The sequence below is a fragment of the Sciurus vulgaris genome (genome assembly GCF_902686455.1).
Source record: "Sciurus vulgaris genome assembly, chromosome: 15".
Taxonomy (NCBI): domain Eukaryota; kingdom Metazoa; phylum Chordata; class Mammalia; order Rodentia; family Sciuridae; genus Sciurus; species Sciurus vulgaris.
The window spans coordinates 23,998,495-24,015,885 of record NC_136476.1 but is presented as its reverse complement, the minus strand read 5'-3'; the positions used below and the strand labels follow the sequence as shown (position 1 = coordinate 24,015,885).

Sequence of the window (17,391 nt, the reverse complement as noted above, 5' to 3'; positions counted from 1 at the left end):
GAAAAGGAGAATGGCTTTGATGCATTCTTGTGAGGCAGTTTGAGCTAAATGGGTTACCTTGTTAAGAAGCTATTTCTGTATAAAATTAAGAATACAGGGAAGAAAGACTATTGTGAGAAATATTATTATTAAGGGGGAGTAACCAGAAAGTTCATTGTTTCAGATCCTCCAAAGAGGACCACCAGGAATCAGCTAGTTCTTTTCTCCACTGCTCCAGGTGAACCTGGAGCTGTTTAATCTTGGCTCTTACCAATCCCAGTCGATTTACATAATAGCAGCATTATTCCCTGAGGAAGAGCCAGAAGCCACCATGTTTGGTAGTGAGGAGATCTAGGTCCCAATGGTTTTGCAGGACAACAAATGCCAAAGAGTCCTATTGATTTTGTAAAGTAAGTACTGAGTTGGCAACTTGTTGGATGTCTTCTAACCTGTTCTGATAATTTTTAATGGCAATAAATTGATGTTCCAAATTCTACTGCCCCTATGCCAATCCCAGCAGATATCTCTAGCCCTATGAGTAAGGAGATGAACTGAAGGGCTCTCTTGTGTCTGGTGTGTGCCATTATCAGAATAGGCAAATTTTGGTTGTTAGGTAAAATGTCAATTTGAGGAATAAGGAAGACCAAGGTAGAGAGGCCAGTGAAACTTTTGGTGGGCTGGAGTAAATATGCAACTCCCAAAGGAAAAATTGTTTCAGAATTTGGGGGCACCAGGACTGTGAAGCTGACACATGTGTAAGGCTAAAGTATTGTCCTTTCTTTCAAATGCTCATGTATGGCTGTAGTTTGGTTATAAAAGTTTTTGCTAGGTGTTTAAGACCAAACTGGTTGGCTGGGAATATAGCTCTTTTGATAGAATGCTTGCCTCACAAGCATAAGGTCCTGGGGTTCAATCCCCATCACCACAAAAAAAGAAAAAAAGACCAAGCTAGTCAAATTGATCTTGTTCCTTTCTATTGTTAAGAGTCAGCTGAGTTCCCTCAGGGTTCACTCTTGGGAAATTGTGAGCAGCCTCTTAGCTCCTTTAGTGCCATCTGCCAGAATGGGTCAGGGTCTCCTTGACTATGTGGCTTTCCTTGGAAGCATCCAGGATGTCTCCTCCAAGATCCTCCTCTTTGTAGCATGTGCACTGGTCAGTTTTTGTTCTCCAGGGTCTCATTAACCTCCCTGATCAGGAGGTCATGTGGCCCAGAGTCACTAAACCCTTAGAGAAGTCTCCTTGTTCCTGGATTCAAGATGGTCTCAGAGGACAAGAGTCAAATTTTGGTTATATTCTTTCTTGACCCTTTTATTCCTTAACTTTAGTCTTCAAGTTTTTGTTTTATACATCAGCAAGCCAGTTTCACCAGTCTTAAAGTAAGAGCACTGGGCTTTATCTCTAAGGTCTATAACTTTACAGTTATTTACTCCTTCTATTTAATTGGAGTCAGTATTAGTATTGGAAGTTAGTCTTACATCCTGCCTGTCCTATACATTATGACCTATTATCTCACATTAACTCAGGTTGCTATATTAAAAGTTGTATTTTGTAAGGCACTAACAGATAATAGAGTTAACAAGGAAAATACAAACTGAAATTAACAAAAGTAAAAACATATTTAGTTTGTATAATAACTATACACCAAAACATTTACTTTACACTTTAGTTTGAAGAGCACCATCTTGGTAAAATATTCTTCTAAACCTTATACATTAAAGACTTGTATACTTGGAATATATGAATACATTTAGGAAAATTCAGAATCTGTAGTGTACTATAATACTCTATAATACTTAAAAAGACCAGTTGTTGTTTAATCAGATTTGTACAAATTCTAATTTCTTGAAGACTAGTTTCTTTAAATAATAAAACTTAACAAGAAATTATCTTGACAGCTTAGAGCAAATTAATGTTTTAAGATATCCTTGTTACTTCAACCTATAGAGAAATAAACTTTGTTTTATATTAGTACATTAATATTTGACCTTAGGAAAAATCCTTCCTCATGAAATTTCTAAATTTTTCCAGTTACTACTCTTAAAAAGATAAAATGCTTTATGCTATTTACAGTACTTTAATTGAAACACAGCTGAAACATTTTGGATTCTTTGATTGTAAAACTACACCTATTAGCATTTTAGCTCTCAGTAATTTTGATTTAGTGAAGACCAAGAAACAGCGTAATCTTAGACCCTTTTTCCATTTACCAATTTATAAAAACACATTTAATGTTTAAATATATAATCTTATGGAATTTAAGAAGTCAAAAGTACTTGATTTTATATTTAGCAGAATTTTTTAGTACTTTTTAACTTTATAATGAATCAGATCACTCTTCTAACAAATATACTTATGATTAATCCCATTGATATTGATGTTAAATCCAATTTACTCATTTTTAACTGTAAAAATCAAGATATCAGTTACCAGTACTAGCTATACCTGTCCTATTGAAGAAAAACCCTCATAATGATGGACATTACATTCTAGACATTTTATAGAAACCAATGATCTATTAATTATCTGACCACTTAAAAAAACTTCTGAGTTAGTAATTTTAAAAAGACATCTTTACTCTCATTTAAATTGAACTTTTTAAAGTCACATGTTCTGAAATGATGGATCCATCACTCTTTTAAATTTTAATTTATTAGTGCTCATTTATCTATATGCCAATTTTGATACCATGTATATGATACATGGACACAAGTACATATGTAGGCACAACAACACAATACACAAATGTGCACATGTACATAACACAGACAGGAAACAGAGATCTTGTAACTGTTTGTAGGTAGATATTCACAGGTAGGAAGCAATGCTATAGATGTTTGTTAAAACCTCTATTAGATTTACACTGTTAGAAATTAGAGCTGATAAGACTTTCACATTATGACTTGAATACAGAAGCCTATGAAGTTGGAAGTGCTAGATGTAAAATCCAACAGCCATGGTGGACACTGAGATCAAAGGTTCATTTGGTCACTTGTCCTCAATGTCTATTGGATTCATTCATGTCCTTTTTTTTTTTTTTTTAGGATTTTATAAAAGGAGATTCTCCAATGTATTTGAGAGCTAACCCTTGAAAATTTGGCTTCTGAATAAAGACAGTGTAAAAACCTGTATAGGTGGATAAAATAAGACTGACCAGAAAAATATTTTTATTAAGGTACAAGACCAAATGTGAATTCACAATAAACTCACCAGCTCAAAAATATAAAATTTTTAAAAACAGGAGTTCTAAAAACAATGACACAGCCATAATTAGTAAAGTAGCAGGCAGAATATTTTTATCAGATGAGAGTGCAATTTTGGGTCAGATTAGAGTCAGTTCAGATATTGAAAGAATGAGAGAGCCCTGAAATCCTTAGGTAAAGATTGTCAAGGTACAGAAGACTCATATATATGAGATCATTCTATTTTCCCTTCCTGTGCTGTAGTGTTTAGGGAGGAACTTATTAAGGAAGTAGTGTAGTAAACTGCTAAGAGGAGATAAGATAGCCAATCATTTACATCCCACAAGCACTTCAGATTTTAAAGTGACACTTTTTTTTTCCTTTGGTTTTAATTGGTTCTCTGCAAGTCTTGTAAATGTAGGAAGCTCTTCGGGCTCTGTAATCCTTACATAGATAGAGATCTGGGGAGGATCCAAGATGGCAGACTAGAGGGAGGCTGCATTCCTTGTCACTCCAGGGTTTCAACAAGAGGATATCTGTGTCTTGGTGAGGCAGTTTTTGCTGCTTATCGATCCCCTGCTGTTTACCCTATTTGTCTACCGTGATCACCTGCAGTCTGCAGACTACTTTTAGAGTGCAGATTGCTCACTGATTGGTGCCCATCATCTACCATTTGCCTGCTTCTTGCCTGTGTATTGCCTGCCTTTCACCTACCCAGCACCCACCACCCAAGGTTCACCTGCCGATCATCCAACAGCAGCCAGCAGACTGACCCCAGACCCCCAGTGGAGCACCAGTGGTGTCACAGTACCTGAGGTTTGGTTACACGTGGCTGCCACCATTTTGAGACAACAACCAGAACCTGTAGGACCCCTGGCCACACTGAACAAGCCCCATCTCCAGGACCCGTTAGCCTGACCAACCACTCCCTGCCTCCAGGGCCCCCAGATTGACTGACTGTGCCCCACTAACAGGACCCTCAGCCAGACTGACCATGCCCCACCTCCAGGACCTCCAGTCAACCACACCCACACCCCAACCTGCAGCTCCCATTTCCCAACACATTTGAAAGCCAGAGTGGCCATCTTGGATTATCCTAGAAGCTATAGCTCCCATCTTTAGGTGGGGCAAATCCCATCCTGAGATGCCTGCTGGAGACTGGAAGCTCATTGTCAGGTACCTCTCATACATCAAGCTACTGAAGATAGAAGTTTGAATACTATATGACTGTTATAGTGTAGATTTTTTTCTTTTTTCTTTTCTTTCTTTTTCCTCATTTTTGAAAATTTTAAAGTTTTTATTTCTTTACTTTTCTCACTCTATTTTCCTTTTGTTTACCTATTTCCTCAGTCTCTTTCTCCCTTTTCTCATGCTAACAACCAACTTCTTTTGATTACTTTCACACTTTCTATGATATAGAACTTCCATATAATCTTTTCTTATCCCATTAGCAACTACATCCTATACCCCTCCCCTCCTCTTTGTCCCCCATTAGAAACTGCAGACCTTATTGCACATCTCTTTGTTATACTGTAGATAATAATTGAACTCATTCTGTTTATTATGACAATGTTGCTAGAATCTTCACAGGGGCTATTTGGTTTAGGGTTGCATATTGTCTGAACTGGGCACTGCTCATATTGATTTCCCCCTTAAAGAAAAGGTTTTGGAAACCTGTAGCATCACAATAAGACTATATGGGGGAAATTACAATACTCCAAATCTGCACTGCAAGAGGGGACATGAACAACGTGAAAAAACAAGGGAAGAAAATGATCCAAACAAACCTAAATTCTATATTAAGAGAATCCAGTGACAGCATGGTAGAAGAAATGTCAGAAAAGGAGTACAGAATATACATAATTAAAATGACTTGTGAAGCAAAGGTTGAGAGAAGAGAGCAAATGCAGGCAATGAATGATAATACCAATAATCAGTTGAAAAAGCAGCTGCAGGAAGCAAAAGATCATTTCAAAAAAGAGATAGAGATTCTCAAAAAAATGGAAATCATTGAAATGAAGGAAACAATAAACCAAATAAAAACTCAATGGAAAGCATCACCAACAGACTAGATCACCTGGAAGACAGAACCTCAGTGAATGAAGACAAAATATTTAATCTTGAAAATAAAGTTGCCCAAACAGAGAAGATGGTAAGAAATCATGAACAGAACCTCCAAGAACTATGGGACATCATGAAAAGACCAAATTTAAGAATTATTGGGATTGAGGAAGGCACAGAGATACAAACCAAAGAAATGAACAACACATTCAATTAAATAATATCAGAAAATTTCCCAAACCTGAAGAATGAAATGGAAAATCAAATACAAGAGGCTTACAGAACACCAAATGCACAAAATCACAACAGATCTACACCAAGGAACATTGTAATGAAAATGCCTAACATTCAAAATAAAGATAGGATTTTGAAGGCCGCGAGAGAAAAGCATCAGATTACATATAGGGGGAAACCGATATGAATAGCAGCCGACTTCTCAACCCAGACTCTAAAAGCTAGAAGGGCCTGGAACAACATATTTCAAGCTCTAAAAGAACTTAAACTCTACTATAGAGCAATAGTAACAAAAACGGCATGGTATTGGCACCAAAATAGGTAGATCAATGGTACAGGACAGAGGACATGGAGACATACCCACATAAGTACAGTTATCTCATACCAAACAAAGGTACCAAAAACTTACAATGGAGAAAAGATAACCTCTTCAACAATGTGCTGGCAAAACTGGAAATCCATGTGCAGTAAAACAAAATTAAACCCCTCTCACGCTGTACAAAATTCAACTCAAAATGGATTAAGAATCTAGGAATTAGGCCTGAGACCCTTCACCAAATAGAATAAAAAGTAGCCCTGAATCTCCATCACATTGGCTTAATACCAGACTTCCTTAACAAGACCCTCATAGGCCAAGAAGTAAAAGCAAGAATCAATTAATGGGATAGATTCAAACTACAAAATTTTTTTTCTCAGTACAGGAAACAATCAATAATTTGAAAAGAGAGCCTACAGAGTGGGAGAAAATCTTTTCCACACATACTTCAGACAGAGCACTCATCTCCAAAGTTTATAAATAACTTAAAAAACTTTACACCCAAAATACAAAGAACCCAATCAATAAATGGGCTAAGGAACTGGACAAACACTTCACAGAAGAAGATATACAGGTGATCAGCAAATATATGAAAAAGTGCTCATCATCCCTAGTAATTAGAGAAATGCAAATTAAAACCACCCTAAGATTTCATCTAACTCCAATTAGAATGACTATTATCAAGAACACAAGGGGGGTGGGGATATAGCTCAATTAGTAGAGTGTCTGCCTTGAATGCATAAGACCTTGGGTTCAATCCCCAGAACCAAAAAAAAAAAAAAAAAAAAAGAATACGAGCAATAGCAAGTGTTGGCATGGATGTGGGTAAAAAGGCTCACTAATACATTGCTGGTGGAGCTGCAAATTGGTGTAGCTACTCTGGAAAGCAGTGTGGAGAATCCTCAGAAAACTTGGAATGGACCCACCATTTGACCCAGCTATCCCACTCCTCGGTTTATACCCAAAGGACTTAAAATCAGCATACTGCAGTGATGCAGCTACATCAATGTTTATAGCAGCTCAATTCACAATAGCTAGATTGTGGAACCAACCTTGGTGCCCTTCATTGACGAATGGATCAAGAAACTGGTATACATACATACAATGGAATATTACTCAGCCATAAAGAAGAATACAGTTATGTCATTTGCTGGTAAATGGATGAAGTTGGAAAATATCATGCTAAGTGAAATAGGCCAAGTCCAAAAAACCAAAGGCTGAATGTTTTCTCTGATAAGTGCATGACAATATATAATGGGGGGTAGTGGCCAGGGGAAGAGAAGAATGAAGGAACTTTGGATGGTGTAGAGGAAAAAAAGGGGTGGGAGGGGCTGTGGGACAGAAAGATAGTAGAATGAAACAGACGGTATTACCCTATGTATATGTATATTACATGAATAGTGTGAATCTACATTGTGTACAAGCATAGAAATGAAATGTTGTACCCCGTTTGTATACAATGAATCAAAATGCAGTCTGTAAAAATAAAAAAGATTTTAATAAAAAAATAAATAAAAAAAGATAGAGATGTGGCAGAAGCTAAGAAGTAAGGTAAGTTGCTATTTTGAGCAAAATATCATGCATAGGGCACTTTAGCCATTTTTCATTTCCCCAGTTGGTAATCAGGCCAGTTTCAATGCAGATAGATAATTATTATGCACTCCTTTATCTCAACTGTGATTAGGTCATCCCCTACTTTTGAGGATGAAGCTCCCTTCTAAATATAAAAAGAAATGAAAGGGAACAGAACATGGGCACCTGTGCCAAGAAAACTCTCTCTTTGACTAGGGAGCATCTCTCCAATTCCAGAGCCTCTAGTGATCAGCAGTTTCTGCTTTTCATTCCATTATCTCTGATGGGACCTCACTCAGAAGGGAGAATACTAACTTCCTTCTTGGTAACAGTTTAATTTAAGGAAGGACATTTGTCAGATAGTTGTGCCTTAAAATTCTTGCGTGTTCCCTTGTCTTTTGGGATCCTCATAATCACAGGACTATAATTTCATATCATGTTCCTCAGTTTGAAGTGGGAGGCAAGCCTGTTAGTGCTCTGGGTGACATCTCCCCTAGAGAAAATAAATAATTTGGATTCCTTAAGTAAGGCAGATGAAGGGTAGTTTTATTCTAATTAAGTGAGACAGATGTCCTTGTCTTTTTCCTGCCAGATGAGGAAACTACAGAAGAAAATGTGTCTCGTGCCATTCTAGAGAAGGGAGTCTAATTTTAAAGTTACGGGAATTCTATCTTGAGAATCTCTCATAATGGGTCCCTGTTTAAGAGGCAAAGAGTAATGGACAGAATTGGTGTGGAAGCATTTCTGAAGAGGGAGAGATGGCTTGGCTCACACTCGGGATTAATGGGTCACCTCTTTCCCAAAGACCTCAGATCAGACCAAGATTTCATCTCAGGATCCAAGATTCGTTGGGTGCCCTCCACCACTGGGACAAGTCAATCAGAAACAGAGACAGATGGTGGTCCATATTTGGTACCCCTAGGGCTGTCGGATCAGACTCAGGACATGAGACCATCATGCAGCACTGAGATGTGGCCCCAGCCATCTCCCTTCAGTTGATTCGAGCCTTCCTCTGTCCCAACCAAATTTCTCCAACAGAAATGAAATTGAAGCAAGTCAGGACTGACAATCTGAACACCTAGGTAAAGGGGAATCCTACCTACCTCTTATTAACATTATTTTGGGCCTGCAGCTCTCCTTTAGTGAACAGGTAGTTTGCTAAGAAATGTGACATATCCTGTCCACAGAGGCCAGGAAGGGCTGCAGGTAAATTGTTTCTTAGAAAAGAATGCATGTGAGGGTCAGCAGAGGTTGCTCATTTGATAGAATCTTTATACACAGTATTTAGTTATTATAGTGTCACAGATGTCTTCATGAGCTGTAGTTAAGATGTCTAATACCACTTAATTTTTGTAAAATACCTTTCTTTTGGCATTACCTCTGTGTTTAGTAGAGATCCTTCTATCTGTGTCAGTTAGGACTTTCTTGATAAAGTTAGTTAGAACTTTTATGTGCCACATTACATCTTTTAGACTAATATGGGGAATAAATATTGAGGCTAGATGATCATACTAGCAAACACAGAAACACAGATCAAGCCCACCTATGTAGGAGGTTAGGAAGATTTTTAGGTCTCAAATTGTCTCAGATAAAAGCTTGTAACTCCAACAGTCTCCTTTGATAGTTATCAGGCACTCCTGTCCATGAAACTTTCCTTTATAGCCTCCAGCTTTACTTACTTTTGGTGGGGGTTCATCTGCTGTTTTGGGGGCAGTAAATGAAGAAGAGGGCAGGGGGTCAGGACCCGATCTAGGGGGTTTAGTGAGGAGTCAGTGAGAATTAATTGTAGAGCAGAGCAAAGTTGGCATAAGGAAGGCCTTGAGCAAAGGTAAAAGACAGTTTGGAGATAAGGAACCTCAGACCATTGCCATTTTGCTGGAGGAAATTGTCTTAAGTCTTCAAGGATTTTGGGGTCAAAGGTTCCAAATTCCAAATTCAAGCCATTGACTTAGGTTGTCTAATTTATATTGCAGCCAGATCTGAATACTAAGCCTAATGAGGCATCTAATTTTAAGGTCAGTTTGGAATTGGAGGTTGATGAGCTTTTTTGTTTTTTGGGTTGCTTTTTTTTTTTTTTTCTTTGTTGTTGTTGTTTTGGTACACAGGATTGAACTCAGTGGCACTCAACCACTGAGCCACACCCCCAGCCCTATTTTGTATTTTATTTAGAGACAGGGTCTCACTGAGTTGCCTAGCACTTCCCCATTGCTGAGGCTGGCTTTGAACTTGCAATCCTCCTGCCTCAGCCTCCGAAGCCACTGGGATTATACGCATGTGCCACCATGCCCAGCCTGGAGGTTCTTATAATTATTTATGAGACAACCTAAGGGGGAGTCCTGTGGGACTGGTTAGCTCCCATGTCCTATGGGAGGCAGTTGAGATCAAAGCATCCTTTGATGTCACCCATCAAAAGATGGAGTTTCACCAGCAAATGAGAGGGTTGACCCCCTCTACAATCTCAGTGGTTGGAGACCCCTGGGGTCTGGGTGAGCTGAAAGGCCTTGGGCAGGGCACCTCTGCAGGAAACCTAGAGGGATCTTATCTTTCCAAAGAATGATATCGGTGATGCATGCAGAAGCAAACTGGCAAAAAGTGTCCTCTGATCCAGAGGTCTAGGTGCAGGGAGGAATCGTAGAGGAGAGGATTAGAAGGAGGATGCCTCCAACCCCAATAAAGGACCTGATACAGGTCCTTGCTCCACCCACATGTCAATGAAGCAGCAAAAATCTAGAATGAGGTTGGTTTCAGGTCATGTACCAGCTGCCAATTAGCTGAAGTGGGCTCAGAGATTGTGAAGGGCCTCCCTCTATAAGATGGAAAGAGAGAAATTGGAGGGAAATATGAAAAAGCAGTAGAGTTTCATTAGGACTGGGAGGGATAAAGATCCCCAAACCCCATCCCGGGTTTTGGCACCAAATGAAAGCAAATGCAAAAAAAAAAAAAGAAATGGAGACAGACCTCAATGGATCAGCGATGCTTTATTAAGCAGCAAAGGGGCACATTTTTAAGAGGAAAATGGCAATTGAGTCAATAGGGTCTGAGTTTTATAGGGCTCAGTGAGACTGAGTCATAGCAGAATGTGTCAGTGGGGCAGACAGGGGAAGAGATGCAGCTATGGGAAACTGTGAAAGTCCAGAGCCCATTGTTTTCCTTTTCTCCCTGGGGCCCGTTGTTCTCCTTATCTTCCTGGGGGTTTTATTTTCCATATACTTCACCCTGGAAGGGTGTTCTTCCTACAGCTCCTTCTCTATCTGCTTTTTGAACCTGCCATCAGCTGAACAACTTTTCTCTGCTGGGTCCTTTCCAAATAATATTCTGCCTTACTTGGGCTCAGAGTAATGGACTCAGCCATCTGCAGACTGACACCTCTGAAAATGTAAGCCCTATATAAATTTTCCTCTCCTAAATTGTTCATCCCAGGTAGTTTGGCCACCATAATGCAAAAGCCGACTAAAACAGAAATTGGTACCAAGAAGTGGGGTTGTTGCTGTGACTAACCTGACCATGAGGTACAGAAGCCTTTGGAAATGGTGTGTGGTAGAAATTTAGAAGTTTGTTATTACAGACTGTAAAAGCCTTAGTATGTCATAAGCAGAGCTTAATCAGCAATTCTGGTGGGAAATCAGAAGACCAGAATGCCAAAAGGAATGTGGACTGTGCTCATGAGGTTTCAGTGGGAAATGAAGACACTTGGGAAATGGACTAGAGGCCATTCATGTTATGTTCTGGTAAAGAACTTGTTCTAAGTTTTACCCAAGTCCTGAGACCTTGTGTGAGACTGAATTTAAAAGTGATGAACTAATTAATCTGGAGGAAATTTCAAGACATCACAGCATTCAATCAGTGGTATAATTATTCCTAGCAGTTTTTAGCCAGGTTTATTTTCAGAATCAGGAGCAGAAACAGAGCTAGAGGATTTTTAAAATGAAGTTTAATCAGAAAGTTCATATAAATCTGGGACCACAGAAATTGTGCTTGTTGAAGAGATTACAGCTAATTACTTTGCAAAGCAACAATAGGAAAGATGCCTGGAGGGCATTCAGGAATTTGCAAGACCATACCCTCAGTAGGTTAATGGATATATAAGGGAAATCCCTTTGAGAAGAGATTGTGGGAGTGCCCTGCTTGCATGGGAGTGCCTAGGAAGTTGTTTCACCATGCTGAGCTGAGCAAGCAGTCAGAGGCTGCTGTAGCCTTGATTCCAGGGGGCCCATATATTGCACCAGCTGATAGCAGACCTTGGCATCATCCACATGGTGCTTGTTCTGTAAGAATGCAGGATACTAGAGTTAGAGGTTAATGAGGCTTCTACCAAGATATCAAAGAAAGCCCTGGGGATCAGGCAAGGTGTAGTAGTGTTGGAGGTCTGGCAGACTATCTCTGAGAGGGCAATGCATGTGAAGTTGTAAAGGAGAAGTCAAACCTGGAATGGAGACCCTAGGAATTAAGAGATGACAGTAACATGGATTGCTGGGAAAAATAAAATGTTGTAGAGCCAGGCTGAAAGAGAGCCCATGTGCCATGGACAGGTCAATAGGGCAGGATGTTCAAGCCCTTTGGAAAGAGCATTTTGCAGTCAAGTGTCCTAGATGCTATACACCAAATTACTGGCAGAGTTGCAGGACCTGTTTGTCCTATTGGATTTCAATTTTGCATTGGTTAAATGCTTTCTTTCTATACCCTTCTGGAATGGGAATGTTTACTCTGTACCACTGTATATTGGATATATGTAACTTTTTTTTTTTTAACAGAGATTCATATTCAAGATTTTGTCTTGGTTCTCACAGGAGACTTTGGACTTGGGCAATGCTAAAACTATGGGAATCTTGGTTTTTCATGTGAGATGGATACAAGCTTTTATGAACCAGGAACCACATGATTTGGATATGAGTATCCCTCCAAATCTCCTGTTAATGCAATAATATTCAGAGGTGAAAAGATTATGAGTCATAACCTAATCAATTCATCCTATTTTAAATGGACTCTGTAATCTCTGCAAGAAGGTAAGATGTGCCTGAAGGTATATCCTGAAGGGTGCATCTTACCCATAACCCCCTATGCTTTCTGACCCAGCCATGAGTAAACAGCTTTCCTCCGCTGGGCCCTTTTCTCAAAATGTGCTGCCATAGCTTGAGCTCAGAGCAATGGAGTGAGCCATCTATGGATTGAGACCTCTGAAGCCATGAGCCTCAAATGAACTTTTTCTCCTCTAAGTTGTTCTTGTCTGGTATTTCAGTCACGGTGACACAAAAGCTGATTAAAACAATAGCTCATTCGTTTTCTCATCAAATATTTATTAAGGAGGCTTTTTCCACGGGGCGATCCAAGATGGCAGACTAGAGGGTGACTGCATCTCCAGTCGCTCCAGAACCCAGGACTCAAGAAGGGGAGGCATTGAGAGACTTGGACTAAAATAGAACCACGGGGTGAGTCTCCCCCACCTGGTGAAGCTTGGCCGGGAGGCAGGCCCAGATTCCGGTGGCTTATTAGAGTAGGGCAGGGCAGCTAGAGTCTTCTCCAGGCAGCCCTGGGCACTCCAGCGGTGGGCTCCTCCCACACAGCCAGCTTCTTCGAGCAGGCCCACCAGTGAGAGCCTTTCCACACAGAGCCAGCTCCAAGCCCTGGAACCAATAGCAGGTTAGGGACAGCTTTCTTTGGAAGCACTGCATTATCAAGTTACTCCAAGACTTCAGGCTACTGAAGGCTGGGAGGTGATACACTGGAAATCTACAGGGACACTATAAGCAAATAGAGGAAATATGCAATATCACAGAGTCCCACTGACATCTGACCAATATGAGAAAACAAGGGAAGAAAATGTCCCAAACAAACCTAGATACTATATCAATAAAACCCAATGACAGCACAGCAGAAGAAATATCAGAAAGGGAGTTCAGAATGTACATAATTAAAACAATCAGAGAAGCAAATGAGGAGATGAAAGAGCAAATGCAGGCATTAAATGATCGCACCAATCAACAGCTAAAAGAGCAAATACGGGAAGCAAGAGATCATTTCAATAAAGAGTTATAGATACTGAAAAAAAAACCAAACAGAAATCCTTGAAATAAAGGAAACAATAAACCAACTTAAAAACTCCATAGAAAGCATAACCAATAGGATAGAACACCTGGAAGACAGAACCTCAGATATTGAAGACAAAATATTTAATCTTGAAAACAAAGTTGACCAAACAGAAAAGATGGTAAGAAATCATGAACAGAATCTACAAGAATTATGGCATGTCATGAAAAGGTCAAATTTAAGAATTATTGGGATTGAGGAAGGCTTAGAGAAACAAGCCAAAGGAATGAACACTCTATTCAATGAAATAATATCAGAAAATTTCCCAAATCTGAAGAATGAAATGGAAAACCAAGTACAAGAGGCTTATAGGACTCCAAATATACAAAATTACAACAGACCCATACCAAGGCACATTATTATGAAAATACATAACATACAAAATAAAGAGAATTTTAAAGCCCGCGAGAGAAAAGAATCAAATTATATTGAGAGGGAAACCAATAAGAATATCAGCAGATTTTTCAATCCAGACCCTAAAAGCTAGAAGGGCCTGGAACAACATTTTTCAAGCCCTGAAAGAAAATGGATGCCAACCAAGAATCTTAGACCCAGCAAAACTTACTTTCAGATTTGACGATGAAATAAGATCCTTCCATGATAAACAAAAGCTAAAGGAATTTACAAAAAGAAAGCCGGCATTACAGAACATTCTCAGCAAAATATTCCATGAGGAAGAGATGAGAAACAATGATGCAAATCAGCAACGGGAGGAACTAGCCTAAAGGAATAGCCAAATAAAGGAGAAACCAAATCATGTCAAAAAAACAAAAATGAGTCATATGACTGAGAATACAAATCATATCACAATAATAACCCTGAATGTTAATGGCCTGAACTCATCAATCAAAAGACATAGACTGGCAGATTGGATTAAAAAGAAAAATCCAACAATATGCTGCCTGCAAGAGACTCATCTCATAGAAAGAGATACCCAGAGACTAAAGGTGAAAGCATGGGAAAAAACATAGCACGCACACAGACACAGCAAAAAAGCTGGAGTATCCATCCTCATTTCAGATAATGTGGACTTCAAGCCAAAACTAGTCAGAAGGGATAAAGAAGGACATTACATACTGCTTAAGGGAAGCATAAATCAACAAGACATAACAATCATAAATATCTATGCCCCGAACATTGGCTCATCCATGTACAGCAAACAAATCCTTCTCAATTTCAGAAATCAAATAGACCACACACAATAATACTAGGAGATTTTAGCACACCTCTCTCACCGCTGGATAGATCGTCCAAACAAAAATTGAATAAAGAAACCATAGATCTCAATAATACAATCAACAATTTAGACTTAACCGACTTATATAGAATATACCATCCAACAAAGAACGAATACACTTTCTTCTCAGCAGCACATGGATCCTTCTCTAAAATAGACCATGTCTTGTGCCACAAAGCTACTGTTAGCAAATACAAGAAGATAGAGATACTACCTTGTACTCTATCAGATCACAATGGATTGAAATTAGAAGTAAATGACAGAATAAAAAACAGAAACTTCTCCAATACTTGGAGATTAAATAATACACTATTATACGATGAATGGATAACAGAAGACATCAGGAGGGAAATTTAAAAATTCTTAGAAGTAAACGAGAACAAAGACACATCATATCAAAACCTCTGGGACACTATGAAAGCAGTACTTAGAGGAAGATTTATTTCATGGGGCGCATTCAACAAAAGAAGTAGAAATCAACAAATAAATGACTTAACACTACAGCTCAAAGCCCTAGAAAAAGAAGAGGAGACCAACACCAAAAGTAGTAGAAGACAGGAAATAGTTAAAATCAGAGCCGAAATCAATGAAATTGAAACAAAAGAAACAATCGGAAAAATTAACAAAATAAATAGTTGGTTCTTTGAAAAAATAAACAAAATTGATAAACCCTTAGCCACACTAACAAAGAGAAAGAGGGAAAAAACCCAAATTACTAAAATTCGGAATGAACAAGGAAATATCACAACAGACATGAGTGAAATACAAAACATAATTAGAAGCTAATTAGGTTTAGGGTTAGGTATAAGGAGGGTGGTAAGAATGGAGGAAGGAAGGACTATATAGAGGGAAAAGAGGGGTGGGAGGGGTGGGGGGGAAGGGAAAAAAATAACAATGAATCAAACAACATTGCCCTATGTAAATTTATGATTTTTAATTAAAAAAATATTTATTAAGCATCTACTGTGCGTCAGGCCCATGACAATGGGATATAAGTGTGAAGGTGAGAAATAGAGGTTACAATTTTGTGACAGAGGCAATTATACTTATGACTTCAATATCCTGCGTAAGTTCAGGATGTTGCAGACATACACATGAGTCCCCTAATTGTGTGCGGGAATAAATTCTCTGAGTAAGGGAGTTACCTAAAAATAAGCAAGGACAGGACAGGACTAGAATCTGTTGTGGAAGTGAGAAAGAATGGTGGGCCTGAAATTTGAGGAGGGATGAATATGAGAGAAATTTGAGAGAAGTGGAAAGGCGAAAGAGTTAAAAACCATGTAAACTCGAGGGGACTGAATAACTAAACACTAAGGCAAGGGAAGGAAGTGGTATGGATAACATGCAGCCTTCTGGTTTGGGCAGAAGTATTTAGTACTTTAACCTGGAAGAGTTTTAATTACTTCTTAAATCTCCTTGCTTGCTATTAGTCCATTTATGTTTTCTATATCTCTTGGTTAATTTTGGTAGACCATATGCATCTAGAAATGTAGACTTTTTTTTAGATATTCCAATTTATTGGTGAGTCAGTTTGGGGTTTTTTTGTTTGTTTGGTACAGGAGATTGAACTCAGGGGCACTCAACCACTGAGCCACATCCCCAGTCCTATTTTGTATTTTATTTAGAGATAGGGTCTCACTGAGTTGCTTAGTGCCCCACCATTGCTTAGGCTGACTTTGAACTCATGATTCTCCTTGTTTCAGCCTTCCAAGCAGCTGGGATTACAGGCATGTACCACCATGCCTGACTGGTAAATCAGTTTTTAAAATAGTCCTTTATGATCCTCAGAATTTCTGTGATGTTTATGGTGCTATCTCCTTTTCATCTCTAATTCTATTAATTTGAGACTTCTCTTTCTTTTGTTTAGTTTGGATTAGTGTTTGTCTTTATTCTTTATCTTTTCACAGAACCAACTCTTCATTTCATTGATTCTTTGTGTTATTTGTTCTCTATTTCATTGATTTTTGGCTCTGATCTTAATTATTTCCTTTCTTTTACTAGATTTAGGATTGGTTTGTTTTGCTAGGTCCTTGAGACATATTATTTAAGTGACTTAATTGGAATCTTTCTAGTTTTCTTATATAGCCATTCATATATATAAAATCTCCTTTTAGAACTGCCTTCATTTTGTCCCATAGATTTTGGCGTGCTGTACAACTCTTCTCATTTGAGTCTAAGAAATTTTTAATTTTTCACCTGATTCCTTCTATCACCTAATCATTGTTTAAAAATGTATTATTCAATCTCCAATTATTTTTATAGTTTCTGTAGTTTTTCTTGGTGTTGATTTCTTATTTTTTACCATTATAATCTGATAAGCTGGAAGGAGTTATATCAACTTTTTTCCTCCATATCTGCTAAGAATTGCTTTGTGGCCAAAGATATGTTCTCTTTTGAATAAGGTACCATGAACAGCTGAGAAAAAAGTGAATTTGGCTGTTGTTAAATAAAATATTCTATAGAAATTTCTATTAAGTTAATTTGATAAATAATATCTTTATGTCTGAAGATTCTTTACTGAGTCTGTCTGGATTTCTATCTATTGGTGAGACACAGTGTTGAAATCACTCAGTATTATTATACTGGGGTCTACCTGAGTCTTTAAGTCCAGTCATGCCTGTTTTATATAGTTAGGTGCACCATTGTTTGAGACATAAATATTTATTTTCCTATTGCTCCTAAATATTGTTCCTATTGTTGAATGATTGTTCCCTTTACCAGTATGAATT

At 38.4% G+C, this 17,391-nt stretch overlaps 1 protein-coding gene across 3 annotated transcripts in view; it reads right to left on the bottom strand.

Moving 5' to 3' along the window:
• The window catches only part of RCL1 (RNA terminal phosphate cyclase like 1), a 156,695-nt gene that overhangs the window by 9,563 nt on the left and 129,741 nt on the right, over positions 1-17,391 (bottom strand). For 2 of the 3 annotated variants that reach the window (XM_079113079.1, XM_079113083.1), the window contains exon 10: positions 11,466-11,606. The exons of the other annotated variant lie outside the window; for it this stretch is intronic. In XM_079113079.1, coding sequence (XP_078969205.1) covers positions 11,481-11,606 — 126 coding nt within the window. In that variant the 3' untranslated portion in view covers positions 11,466-11,480. Of the gene's footprint in view, positions 1-11,465; positions 11,607-17,391 lie in introns of those variants that run through there. 3 annotated transcript variants of the gene reach the window in all.